Below are 13,792 nucleotides of genomic sequence, written 5' to 3' on the forward strand. Positions count from 1 at the left end.
ACCAAATCAGGGATCTCTATTGCCTTATCTTGAATGTAACCCTCATCTACCATTGTTTTGTTTTTGCTACACGGTCTCCCATCAGATGATTCTGTTCAATGATTTAAATTAAAATTTCATTCTGTTTTCCAAAAGCATAGAGTGCTAATAAGATAATTAGGAGTATCTGCTTAGAAGATAATTCTAATAAGCGAAGACACAATTTATTATGAAAATATAGAACTGTGCTGAATTGTTCTCATTAGCTATTTTTTAAAAGTCAGACTTTTTCTTGTACTTCTGATATTTGAAGGTGGAGAGAAATCTGACTGTATAAGACATATGTCAAAAATATCATAAACTTAAAAAACAAACTACTAGCCAAAGGTGAGTAATTGTAAGAGAGTTCTTGCTGTTTAATTAAAAAGTAAAAATGCAGCAATAAGAAAATAAGTAAATAAACTGGCAAATTTACAGAAGAATAAGTACACAATGTCAAATATATGTGAAGGGTCAGCCATATTAATAACAAAACAATCACAAATGACATTTCCAGGTGATCAACCTCAGGCAGCAGGGGCAGGGTGGTTCCCGTGACTTTACGCTTGTCACAGCTTCTCGTGTGGTCATGCTGTTGGACAGAGACCTCATCTCTGCCATCACCCTCACTTTACAAATAAAAGCCCACAGCTAAGCAAGGGCTGAGTAACTTGCTGAAAGAACTCACACAGAGCTTGTAAGTGACCTTCAGATGAGGGGCCCAAACTCAAGATCAGTTTTTTTTCTTCCACTTCATCACTTTTGGTGCAGATTTTACCCTAACATGACAATGTAAGTGGTAGCTTTCTTCCCATGTTGATCCCGAGCCCTCTAGTCAATCACAATAGAGTTGGGTGCTACAACCAAGTTAGGGCTGTGATTTCTGGCCTGTAGCAGGCAGGGCTGGGAGGAGGAGAGAGCGAAGGAAGAAGACAAGTTCCTCTCTGTCCTGCTATGAGATGACTCATACTTGACAACAGCTTAAATTATCAGAATACAAAGACATTGTCATCCTGTAAACTCACTCCTGGGTTTGGGTTGGGAGGCAATAGAACACAGTGATTAGAGTCTTTGGAATGTGGAGTCTGAACGCCTGATTATCTTCTGAGTTTGAGCTAGTAAGACATATAGGAAGTCTAAGTAAGTTTCAGCTAGTAGGTCGGCATGGGAGGGATAGGGCAGAAGATAAGGACAACAGCCATGACATAGGCCGGGTAGGAATCCAGGTGCTTTAGGAAAATGAACCTTCATTTAAAGAAATGTTGCTGGGCTCTGAGAGCCACTCATTGTGTGCTGCATCGTATTTCAAGACTATTTCTCTGTCCTACTTTTGCAGTAGTATTCCGTACTTCTGCTTACCTACATTTGGATTCAAGCACATTCTGCCACTGACAAATGACGCTGAAAGATTCAATGAAATTGTGAAGAAACAGAAAATTTCTGCTAATATTGACACACCTGAAGGGGGATTTGACGCAATTATGCAAGCAGCGGTGTGTAAGGTATGCTGAGGAGAACAAGCTTCCATTCTGGTAGCATAAATTCACCTCTTGCTCACAAAGCTGCTTTGGAAAAGTTAAATAATTTTCTTTCCTATAATCATCATATTTCTACTTTTGATATTTTTCCTAAAACACAAAATTTCTATCAAAATTTTAATTCTATCATATTGAAATAGGGACTCCTTCATATGTCTCATATTCAAATACAGTGATATTTTAACACTTTTGGACAAAAGTGACTAATTTGCACAGATTGAGATCAGATTAATTTAGTTTGGGGCTGACTATGGTGAAAACAATCAAAAGCAGAACATTAATGAAAATAGTAAACTGGGCATAGTGGCAGTATACCTCTTATTCCAGTGAGACAAGTAAAGGGATTACAAGGTCCAGCCCGGCCTGGGCAGTTTAGAGACTTAGTGAGAGATGCTACCTCCAAATTACAAAGAAATGTTTAAATGCTGGGGATGCACCTCAGTGAGAAGGCCTTGGGTTCAACCCCCAATATGACATACAAAAACAATAAAAATAAAAGTAAAAATGCTCTGGATCCATTTGTAGTTATCCTTACAAATACATAGCTATTGTTTTGAAGCAACAAAATAAGCATCCAAAGTCGTACTTCTGTAGGACATCAGCAGTCATACTGTCTCAGCAGGACCTGGGACGGCCAACCTTGATTAGAAGTCTTTTGTCTTCCATCACTAGAAAAAGAAACACATTCCTAAATGTCAGGTGACGTTTTTCATGCAACTGGTTTACTTTTCATCCATTTGTGTTGAATTTTGACTCATTTTGTTTCAGCTTAGATTTGGAATTCTCTATGACCTTCACCACCTTCTTTTCTCGTTTTTCTGGTGAACTGAAGGCCAGACAGTAAAAGCAATTAATTATGTAAAAGTCAAGAGCAACTGAATACTGATTGTAGTGGAAGTATTTTTTTCCACAAAATATAAATCATCCAAAAATGTTATCTAAGAAAAAGCAAATGTCATAGAATTTCATGTTTATAATACATTATCAAGTCACATGGATGAGAGATGTTAAAATAGACAGACCAGCAGTATGTTGTTTATAATATGAATGTGTCTAAGCAGAATTGATCCACATTTATTATGTTCCCACCTCCCTCAAATGAAGCCTGAATGTTTCTTTCTTACTGTAGGAAAAAATTGGTTGGCGGAATGACTCACTCCATCTCCTGGTCTTTGTGAGTGATGCTGATTCTCATTTTGGAATGGACAGCAAACTGGCAGGCATTGTTATTCCCAATGACGGGCTCTGTCACTTGGACAACCAGAATGAATATTCCATGTCAACCATTATGGTATGTATCCCGTACCCTATAGTGCTTTCTGGGCCACAAGTAGGCGAATGAAGCAACAGTCACTATAACACTACACAAAATAACTTACACTTGGTGAAAGCAGTGTACATTTTTGATCTGAGAGGTATAAATCGCCCCTTCTCAATCCTCACCATTACTAGAGACCACTCGGGAGCACAGATAGGACTGGTGGGAAATGTAAGAAGTTTGGATTCATAAAGGCACATGTGCTCCTAGAATGCCTCAACTGTTAAAAGATCCCTGGGCTGGTTAAAAAAAGAAAAAAAGCAACCATGGATAGATAACTCCTTTCTTTTCCAAACTACAGCCCAGAAAAGGAAGCCCAAACTAGAACAGTAGCATCTGGGGTTTGTTGGAAATAACTGCACCTAACTTATGCCATGTTTCTAAGGCCCATAAGACCTCCTGAGAACCAGCTAGCCAGCTGTCACTTGGTTGATCTGTACTAACATTTCTTTCATTTAAAAAATACTGATAATGTTGAGAGATGAAACACGTGACTTTTGTAAAACAGTATAAAATTTTCTGGCGGCCGGTTAACTCAGTTGGTTAGAGCGTGATGCTAAAATTTTCAGAGCTCTTTTGACATACATGATCTTGTCTGATTCTCAGCACAACTTTGTGTATCCAGAGCATATGGCTACTGTGCTTGGCTATGTTATTTTCTCTTCTTGGAATGCCCTTCCTCCTAGGTTGTTGAGAAACTCCTGATTGTCTTTTAAGACCCACCTCATTCATAGCTGTCCCCAAAGAGGCTTCTGATTTCTAGTAGGCCCTAAAAGCATTGCCTCTGCCTTTGTTCTTACTCATGGATGTCTAGAAGGATTGTGTTTGCTTATGTCCATCGGTTTTTACTGCACAGTGCCAGGGGACCAGGCTGGTTTTTCTTAAATCTCTCTTTCTTGGTTGTACAGAGCCTGTAACACAGTGAGTGTTGACTATGTATGCAACACTGCTGAACTGTGAAGCAATAACCTGAGAAGGTCCTATGCTCATTTACCACAAGAGAAAATATGATTCAGAAAATTTAGATTTATCAAATGGAAAAAATGTTCTCCATAAACTAATAGTTTGTATATTAGTACCATTCACTGACCTAAATTTCTAAATTTCAACTTGAATGTTTTCCTATAATTTTGGACAAGTTGTATTCCCTAAACATATACATTCTTTAATTACATAATCTGCCATTTCATATCATAGCAGTGAGAAAGGGGATATTTTGATTTTTTTATCAACAAGGGACAAGAAACTGAGAAATACATTTTCACTACTTTTTCCTTGCAAGTTTTCAAAGGGCCCATAATACATATCTCGATCATAAAAGCAAACACTACCTATTGCCCAATATGACATTCTCACATAACAAAAGCTCAGTTCGTTCTTGCTCCACTTGTGCAGAGGTCCTGGACCATGTCCATGCCCGCTGGGTCCTTAGTGCATTTCCTGCATACTCAGAACTGGGCCAGATTCCTGGGACCAGAAAAATAATAGGATGTGGTTCCTGGCCTTTAACCTGCAGTATAGTTAAGGAGATGAAACCAGTAGATCTTAGTTACAGAGAAAACTGCATCTCCTGTGGACTCTGTGGTGTGATCTTGGATCCACACACCCAGAGGGTGAAGGGTGTGGGAAGGTGTGGAGATGAGGGCAAGCCCTGGTGGACTGCCTCAGTTACTCTGTAGTGTGATCCTGGATCCACACATCCAGAAGGTGAAGGGTGTGGGAAGGTGTGGAGATGAGGGCCATCCCTGGTAGACTGCCTCAGTTAATCTTCTCTCGTTGCTGGGACAAATACCCGACACTCAAAATGAAGGAAGGAAAGGTTTGTTTAGCTCACAGTTCCTGGAGGTTTCAGTCCATACTCAGCTGGCTCCAATGCAGAGCAGCACATAGCAGAAAGCAACCTTTCATGGTGGTGGCAAAGAGCAAGAGCACAAGGGAGTAGCAGCAGCTCAAGCAGCTAGCTTCTCTTCCTTCCTTACATTGTAACGCAAATTGCCTGCCCCAAGGCAAGTGCTGCATCCACACCCACAATAATCAATCACAAACTTCAGAAGCCGCCCCAAGACTGCATGAGGCTTTGGGGAGACAACTATACACAAACCATAACACTAGCGCACATTACTGGAGGTTGCATAGTTTAAAACAACCTGAATTACACAGCAAGATCTCAGAGCCTTCTTTGCTCAGGAGAGAGGGTCAGTGCCTTGGTCTTCCCCAAACATCTCCACTCCGCCCGAGGTGGCCTCAATGGCAGACACCAATGCCCTGTGCTACAGGGCATCGTGTCCAGGATGACCAGCTCCACACCTTCAAGTGAGGCCACAGGATCAGGGGAAGCTCGCCGGACCAGTTTAACAGCACCTCTCTGGCCCTGACCCTCAAGCCCCACCCTGGCCCTTTGGTCCCGCCCCTCAAGCCCTGCCTGGCCCTTTGGTTCCGCCCCTCAAGCCCCGCCCCAGTCCCCTGACCCCACCCCTCAAGCCCCAACCTGGTCCTCTGGCTATGCCCCTCAAGCCTTGAGCCTCTAGCTGCTCCTGGAGCTGCGTCCACCCCATGATTCACATAAGGCGTTGAGGGGACAGCTAGAAACGAACCATAACATGGATTTAAGGTTTGAAGATGAAAGATGCCTGCATTCAAGGAGCTGAAAAGCACAAGAAACTGAATGCATTGGACTCAGGAAAATTATATTCTCTGGTATCTGTGTTAATAAAAATCCAAATGTGGTTGAAAGTACATTACCGTCAGATCTGCAGTTGGAAATTTACCTGAGTGTTCAACACAAAAGTACACATTCCCCTCAACTTGAACTTTGTACCTAAAGAACACTTCAGATAAAAATACCCAAGCCTTGTGGAGCACGGGAGAACACACTCTGTTAGAGGAGAGCTGTTCAGCTCGTTCCTCCAGCGGGCTGACTGCCCTCATAATCAACACATTCTTAATTGAATCAGATGCAGGCACCTCCCTCATTTGACTTTCCTTTTTGGGCATCATCCACATTTGGATTCGTATGACAGGAAAATGAATTTCAGGGTTTTCTACACTTGGAAAGTAAAGTGCACATTCACATTTGACAGTTAATGACTTCCTTGTTTTTAAGTATTCATAACTATATTAAGTGGGAATGAATGTGTCAGTGGGCCAGAAATGCAGGAAGTTTTCAACTGGCCTGTGAAAGTACTGGGGGATCCCAATCAGTAAGTTTAGGACACTGAAAAGGCAGTAAAATCAATCCCAAGAACTAATATAGCTTTGAAAAAAATAAATAAAATTAAATTTTAAAAAAGAACTAATATAGGAAATTCTCACTCCAGATAGGCATAGGAATTGTAGCACATTGTACCTCCACAGACTGTCTCTTCCTCTACCTCCAAGGCATCTCATCCAACTCCAATAAAGATTTCAGGGCTGGGGAGATAGCTCAACCATCTAAGCACCTGCCTGGCAAGCACAAGGACCTGGGTTTGATCCGCAGTATCACATGCCATGCCACTGTGCCAACCACAAACCAGGTGTGGCAGCGCATGCCTGTACTCCCAGTGCTAGGGAGGCTGAGACAAGAGGATCGATCACTAGGATCTGAGCTGAGTAATGAGACCCTGTACCAAAGGAAGAAAGAAAGAATGAAAGAAAGAGAGAAAGAACGAAAAGAAAAGAAGGAAAGAAAGAAAAAAGAAAGATGATAGATAGATAGATAGATAGATAGATAGATAGATTGATTGATTGATTGATTTCAGAGCTGCAGGGACCATCTCAGTCACATGCATCACAGTCTAAATGCCTCTACCTAGATTCTAACATTCCTGCCTGCCTGTCAGTGGTACTCACAAGAAGTATTTCTCTATCCTTGCCTTTCAATAGATACCAAGTGATCTGCTTAGAAGCGAGTGACCATGAGGAACCACTTTAGCAACTGACTTTTAGGGCCAAACTAAACTTATCAGATTTGGAAAACTAAGTGAGAAACATTAATTATGTGTTTGTTTGCTTACTGTAATAGATACAATAATACTTGTGAGCTTTGAAATGCTCAGGGCAGTAAAATATCTGAAATAAATGTTCTTTTCCTTATGCAAAGGTGATACTTAAAAATCTATACATTAATTTTTAGGAATATCCAACAATTGGACAACTCATTGATAAACTGGTGCAAAACAACATGCTACTGATCTTTGCCGTAACCCAAGAACAAGTCCCATTGTATGAGGTAAGCAAACACAACTCGGAAAATTCCTTCAGGGAGATTATGTCATGAAACTTTAACTTGATGAGTTCAACACACAAGAAAGCCACAAGATAATCATTAACACATACCAAATGTAAAAGGCACTTGGCTAAGGGAATTCATTTACTTCTGGTAATTTAAATTATAATCATGGAGCTGCAGTAGACAGTGGAGGCAGATGTGGCGGGCGAGGAAGAAAGAGTTATTACGGAAATGAATGAGGCAAACTAGAAGAGCATGCCAGTAAACACAGGGCCACCTACCTAGAGGAAAATTAGCCTGTCTCCTCCTGGAACTATTGCATGATGAGGCAGAAGTTAACAGAGAACAGAGAAAATATTAAGAGTGGGAGGAGAACTGACTTCCAATTTTTTGACATTTGCAAATTAGATACATAGAAATGACACAAGTAGAGACACAATTATTGAGAAGTGGAAAGTTAAAAGAAAAAAAAGTACAAAATTGGACCAAAAAAAAAAAAAAAACAAACTTTCTCCTCATAGTACTTAGGTTTGAAGGTCCAGATTTTAGATGGAAGTGCCAGCTGTGAAAAAGAACTTATTTCACAATATAAAATGATGCATGTAAACTGTAAAACATACATACAGACATAAAAGATTTCCAGTGTAAAAAAGCCAGTATATCAAAATGCCAACTGCCATTTCATAGAGAAGCAAGGAGTCTTTAGCGTGGGCCCCAAGCAATGTAGAGAAATTAAATTGTCTGTGCCTTCTATGCAGAAGTGTCAAATACTCCTAAATTCAGAGTCTGGTCTCCTTTTTCTTTTGCAAGGACCTCTTAACTTACTGGTGACATTATGGGGCTCAGGAAACTCTGAGATTATTTCCCAGAAGGCTTTGACTAAACGTATTCACTACCAAGTATGGCACGGTCCATGAACTTGCATCAGGTTCTGCAGAAAGGATCCAGGAGGAGATGCTATCTGGCACTTTTAAAGAGAGGAAGGCATTGTGCTCCCAGGTGAGACCGCCTTCTCCTGCAAGCCACGGAAGTCCCTTGCAATCAAGCCCCATACTGGAGGCTTTTGTTCTCTTCAGAGACCTTGTGGGTTCAGAAAATGATCTGGGCATTTTCTTAAAGCTCTTTAGTATGTGATACCTGTTTCCACCGATTTTAAGTAGTGGAGCTGCAGTAAAGATTTTAAAAAATACTCCCCAAATACAATAGCAAATCTGTTCCGCCTTTGATCCTTAAGACTAATGTGAGAGGACCCTGGGGGTCACCATACCTCCTCCCCAGCAGGCTCTAGTTTAGGCAAGGTGGGGGAAGCTGCACGGAACTTATCTTCAAAAGGGAGTCTGGGGAACAGGATTGACGACCTTGAACATAGGCTCCCATAGCTCACTTCAGTAACGATCTTTAAGACTCACAACTCATTTATACGCCTCCGCCGAACTGCTATTAAAAAGACAGAGGCAGAGGGCAAACTAGAATCTTTTGGATTTCAACTAGTTGCATCATGATTACCATGTTGCAAAAGAAATGATCATTTCCAAGGAAAACACTAGATTAAAGGCTGCCTCTCACATAACAGCAAGCCATTTATTCTGCCTGCCTACTAATCTCATTATGAGGCCAATTTATGTTCTGTCATGATCTGTGGTCTTTGCCAGGCAGGCGCTACTAAATTCAAAAGGACATTTGCAGAAAGCCAAGCAGCAGACCTGTACAGCTGATCTCCCCATGATTCTGGTTGTTTCATTATTTTATTTTTTTATACTGATGGGCCCATCATTTTAGCTGCATTAGTGGGGCCAGCGGCAGCCTGGTCTAAAGATAATGACAGTAGCATTGCATTTTCTTAAAGGTTTCACACAGCATGAAAATGCTGATCTCTTGTTTTATTGATAATGAAAATGGAAAGTAGGCCAATAATGGCCCGTGTTGCCTTTCAATTTAAATCTCTTAGAAGAAGCCCTAGTGTGCAGGAGTCCTGTGCAACCTAATGTTTGGGTAGCTGTGGTATAAGGACCATAACTACCAAGGAGTCACTGAGAAATAGATAAATAAAGCAACTAAGTGGTGAGATCTAATAGAAATTCCAATTATTTGCCCAATTTACGTGCGAGGCAGAACTGTGTTCCTGCCTAAGAAATGGGGGCTGGGTCAGGTTCAGTGGCAGCTCTGTCTTGAAGCCAATAAGATTTATGTTGCTCATATCAATGCCAGAGAAATGACTGCTTTTTCAGTCATTTTGGTAAAGTGCTTTGGACTGCCCAGGTGTGCTGTGCTGCTGTGCATTATTGTAAGGGGGGAGAGCTAACAGCGGAAGGGCTGCAATGTGCATCCCAGACTCCAGCAAACACATTACTTTGCACAAACTTATTATTACGTATAGTTTCCTGTTTATCCAATTACAATGTTCAAAAGGCAATGATAGGGGCCGGGGAAATGGCTCAGTGGAATAAGCGCTTCCCTGGCAAGCGCAAGGGCCTGAGTTCAGTCCCTGGTTCTGCCAAAAAAAAAAAAAAAAAAAAAAGGCAATGATAGATAATTGAGCAGCCAGTAGTATATTATGTTCTAGTGCTAGACACCATTTTGAATCAGGATTCAATTACCTAAGGTTTTTTTTTTTTAATATTTCTATCTCTTCCTATTGTTCATAAGCATTCACTGTTGACTTACACTAAGATAGTAGCAGGCTACTCAACACTGCCTCACTTGACTAGTCTCTCCTTGCTAGGAGATTGTAAAACACAAATAAATTAAATTAGTTTTTAAATTTTTTTTTTTTACTACATTGTCAAATCTTAACCTGGGCATCGTGGCATGCACCTGTAATCCCAGCTCTTGGGAGGCTGTAAACAGGCAGATCACTATGAGTCCGATCTAGTAGTAAGGCCCTGAACACCCTATAGACCCTTCCCTAAAAAGCAGAAAAAAAAAAACCTGTCAAATCTTTTCAGAGTACCTACATCTGGCTGAAAAAGTTGACTTTTGTGATATTATCAGAAATAATTATTATATGATCTGGTATTTGTGATGTGTCTCTGAAACACAGCACTTAGAAAGTGAGCAATTTTGGTAAGGATCACTGATGGTTTACTCAGTAAAATTGTATCCATTAATAATGTCCCTGTGTCTAAGGTACGGGGAGAGAGGTGCAATCAACCTTCAGTGTTTATATAGCCAAAGTGCCCTTTCCTCTGAAGACACAGGCCCCTGAGTCATCAGTCTTGGTGAGTCTTGCTCATCCTCCTGTTCAGGGTGAATTCGCAGTACACATGTGTTTGTTGAATGAATGAAACAGGTTAATAAAAGCCTCTCCTCTTTTCTAAAGTTGAATCACATGTTATAAATGGGAACTTAAGAGTTTTGTATGATACACTTTTTGAGACAGTGAACCCAGGTGCCCAGAGCAGGAGGCTCCTGACCTTTGCTAGGGTCCTCAGCAGCACAGGCTGCCCTGCTTCCTTGGACTATCCTGTGCTGAGACAGCCCAGCAGGGAGAGGAGCAGTCTGCTGTCTGTTCCAGGACAGGCCTGCTGGCGAAGTGCCACTGCCTTCCTACTGTGCTGTGAAAGGACAAACAGGCAGTTATCACTACCCCAAAAGCCATCCGTTCTGTAAGCCAGATGAAGAGCAGCCACGTGTGCTGTGTGCAAGCCGATGTGCTCACGTGGCTTGTGAAAATTTCATATTGCATGCAAGTTTTCATTTTCTAGCAGTCAGTACCCCAATTTTGTTCCATCCCTCCATGTTGCAGCTTTTTTGAGTTTTTTCTTCTCATGAGGGAGGAAAGGAAACAGAGAGAATAGGGAAGGAGACAGAATAAAAATTGGTTCGTAGTTGGGTTTAGTGGCACACACTTGCAATCACAGCCTGCTTGGAGGCTGAAGCAGGAGGATCACAAGTTCAAGCACAACCTGGGCAACTTAGTAAGAGCAGGTCTCAAAATAAAATGAAAAAGAACTGGGGATTTTCACTCTGTTTAGGGACTCTGGGTTCATCCCAAGTGCTGGAAAAAAATTTGGGTCCTTTTGCTATTTGTCCTTTTCATTGATTGTTTTGTTTTTTTAATGTTTTCACTGGAAAAGATCAAAACAATTTCATTTGAGTGGAAATCACTCTGATTTATAAAATATAATCCCCTTTAATAAAATGAAAGGACTGAATCTGATGATTTCCAGCTTTAACCATCAGTGACTAACCCCAGGGAGGGGAAGTCACCATGAATTCCAATGATTTCCACATGGACAACAAAGTGAATTGAACTCTTCTCTAGCTAAATTTAGGGTATAATCTAAAAAGTTGCTCTTCCTCTTATCAATCCTATCCTTTAATTGGATATTACAAACTTGTATATTAGTGAGAAATAAAATCACCTGAAGTAGAAGATAATTTCTGGATTATGAGACATGTCCAAGAAATTAACAAGTTACTGTAAATCCAAGTATAATGGAAAATATTTTGATTTCTCCTTGATTGATAGTATCTGGGAACAAAGGCTAAGGAAAACCAGCTGCCTACACTTTCCTCATTAATGAAAGCATCTCTCAGAGAGGGAGGATTATGAAATAAAACTCATGTCCTCAGATTATCAGGCTTTGATAGAAGGAATACTTTCCAGGCTAATTAATATATCCCAGCCATGAAACATCATCAGTAGTTACCCTGTAATCCCAGCACTCAAGAGGCTGAGGCAAGAGAATCACTGTAGGGAGTTCAAGGCCAGCCTGAACAGCACAATGAAACCCTATCTCAAAAAGACAGGAAAAAAAGTACAAATTTAAATGGAGACACTGATATGTTCTGTTATGCCAAGCCCATGTAGAAATATATGATTGTCAATACAGGATCTAAATATTTCAAGATTTACCCAACACCTGGAATGTCTAATATATCATTGGGCCAAGTTGCCATGACTATCTAGTCATTATTCATTTGTCAATTAATTTATTCCACAATTTACGGGCACCTTTCATGAAGTGGGCCAGAGCTCGTGTCATGTAAGAGAATAAGGCATGGTGACTACGTCAGGAAGTCTCACAGAGAGATCACAGACTTTTAAACTAATAACCAACTTAGAAAACAGGAAGAGAACCTTTTAGAGACTTGGGTTCTAAAGAGAGAGTTCCTGGGAGAGTTTTGCTGAGGATTAGAGTTTTTATATCGGTCAGTCTTTGTTCTCTTTTCTCTTCACCATTTTTGTTATAAGAGGCAGCAGAGTAATTGGCAGTCACCAGAGTGCTCTGAATGCCAGTCGTATCTAGTGTTGGACCAAGCCCTTCACACTATAAGGCTCAGAACTGAAGGCTCAGGATGATACGCAACAGTGACTATGACAAGAATAGGGTAATGGGGATGAATGCAGAAAGCTTATTAGGTGGAAATCTGGGGGTTAAGTGTTTCCCACCCATTTTATAAATTAGTTTGCATTTTATGGCTGTAGAACCCAAATGGCAAAGCAAATTCTAAAGGCAGGATTTGGATACAGACAATGTCCAGCCTCAACCACTGAGATAAGTTAGAATTGGACTCAAACTGCTGTGGGGATAGACCAGGCCAATTTCTAACCACTAGATCACCTGAAGAATAGTATTTTAAGTAAAGCAACCAATGTTAGACATCACTTTAAAAGTAGCCCAAGGGTTGAGCAGAGATCCCTGACAGATGAACCAGTAAGTGAATGCCTTTGAAGGACAGAGTCCTCAAGGCCAGTAAACACTTGACCTAGGGTTCTTTATTGTTGCTGTTAATTTAGCTGAATAGAGCAACTTAAAGGTATGTAGAATTGAGGAAAGTCATTGATTCTGCCTTGTGGGTTATTTAAACTCTGAGTGGTAAGACAACATGCTGGAGAGCATTTTACCATTGATCAAACTCCTAAACCCGCTACTATCCAAGGTAATCACTATCACTGTTTCCAGTCAAAGGGACAAGATGGAGGCACCATGTCTGACAAAAGCTGTGGTTTACTGTGATTACAGAAATGCTGCATACTCATTGCCAGTGTTTTTCAAATCTTAATAAATCTTAACAATTTTGCTACCATTTTTGGTTACAATTTTTTAAAAAGAGATAAAACATCTCATATATACTTTTCTTCTATGAAACTGCCCAATCCTGATCTGACCCCTCTTTTTCTTTTCTGTTGAGGTCATTGGTATCCAAAATTTACTGTTCATTATTTTTACACTTGTTTTCTGTTCTATAAAAATATAGAGGCCAGGAAGATAGCTTGGCAGTCTAAACACCTGACTGGCAAGTGCGAGAACCTGGATTTGATCCCAGGTGCCACATGCCTCCTCATCCCCATGCCTTGCTAGCCGCTGAAACTGGGTGTGGTGATGCATGCCTGTAATCCCAGCACTGGGAGGCTAAGACAGGAGGGTCACTATGAGTCTAAGCTTTGTAGCAAGGCCCTGTACCAAATAAATAAGTAAACAAATAAATAAATCTTTTTTTAAAAAAATAGGTGCATTTATAGTTATATAAACACACCTCATAAGCTTCATTTCATGACATACATATTATTTCTACAATTTGATTTTAGCTATTAGAAGACTAGAACAATGACCTCTGGCTTTCATAGCAATGACTGATGCTGAAAAGGAGGCAATCATCATGAACTCCAATGATTTTTTGAATTGTATTTTCTTATTATATTTTTATACTCTAGATAAGACATAAACTTGACCATCTTAGTCACTTTTAGCTTAGGTACAG

The 13,792-nt window shown here is 40.5% G+C and overlaps 1 protein-coding gene across 4 annotated transcripts in view; it reads left to right on the top strand.

Annotated features, from left to right (window-relative positions):
- Itgb6 (integrin subunit beta 6) overlaps positions 1-13,792 on the top strand; it is a 158,206-nt gene that overhangs the window by 77,021 nt on the left and 67,393 nt on the right. For all 4 annotated transcript variants that reach the window (XM_023713777.1, XM_023713778.1, XM_023713779.1 and 1 more), the window contains 3 exons: positions 1,355-1,520; positions 2,686-2,847; positions 6,989-7,084. In XM_023713777.1, coding sequence (XP_023569545.1) covers positions 1,355-1,520; positions 2,686-2,847; positions 6,989-7,084 — 424 coding nt within the window. The remainder of the gene's footprint in view (positions 1-1,354; positions 1,521-2,685; positions 2,848-6,988; positions 7,085-13,792) is intronic.

The sequence above is a fragment of the Octodon degus genome, unplaced genomic scaffold (genome assembly GCF_000260255.1).
Source record: "Octodon degus isolate 3935 unplaced genomic scaffold, OctDeg1.0 scaffold00032, whole genome shotgun sequence".
Classification (NCBI taxonomy): Eukaryota; Metazoa; Chordata; class Mammalia; order Rodentia; family Octodontidae; genus Octodon; species Octodon degus.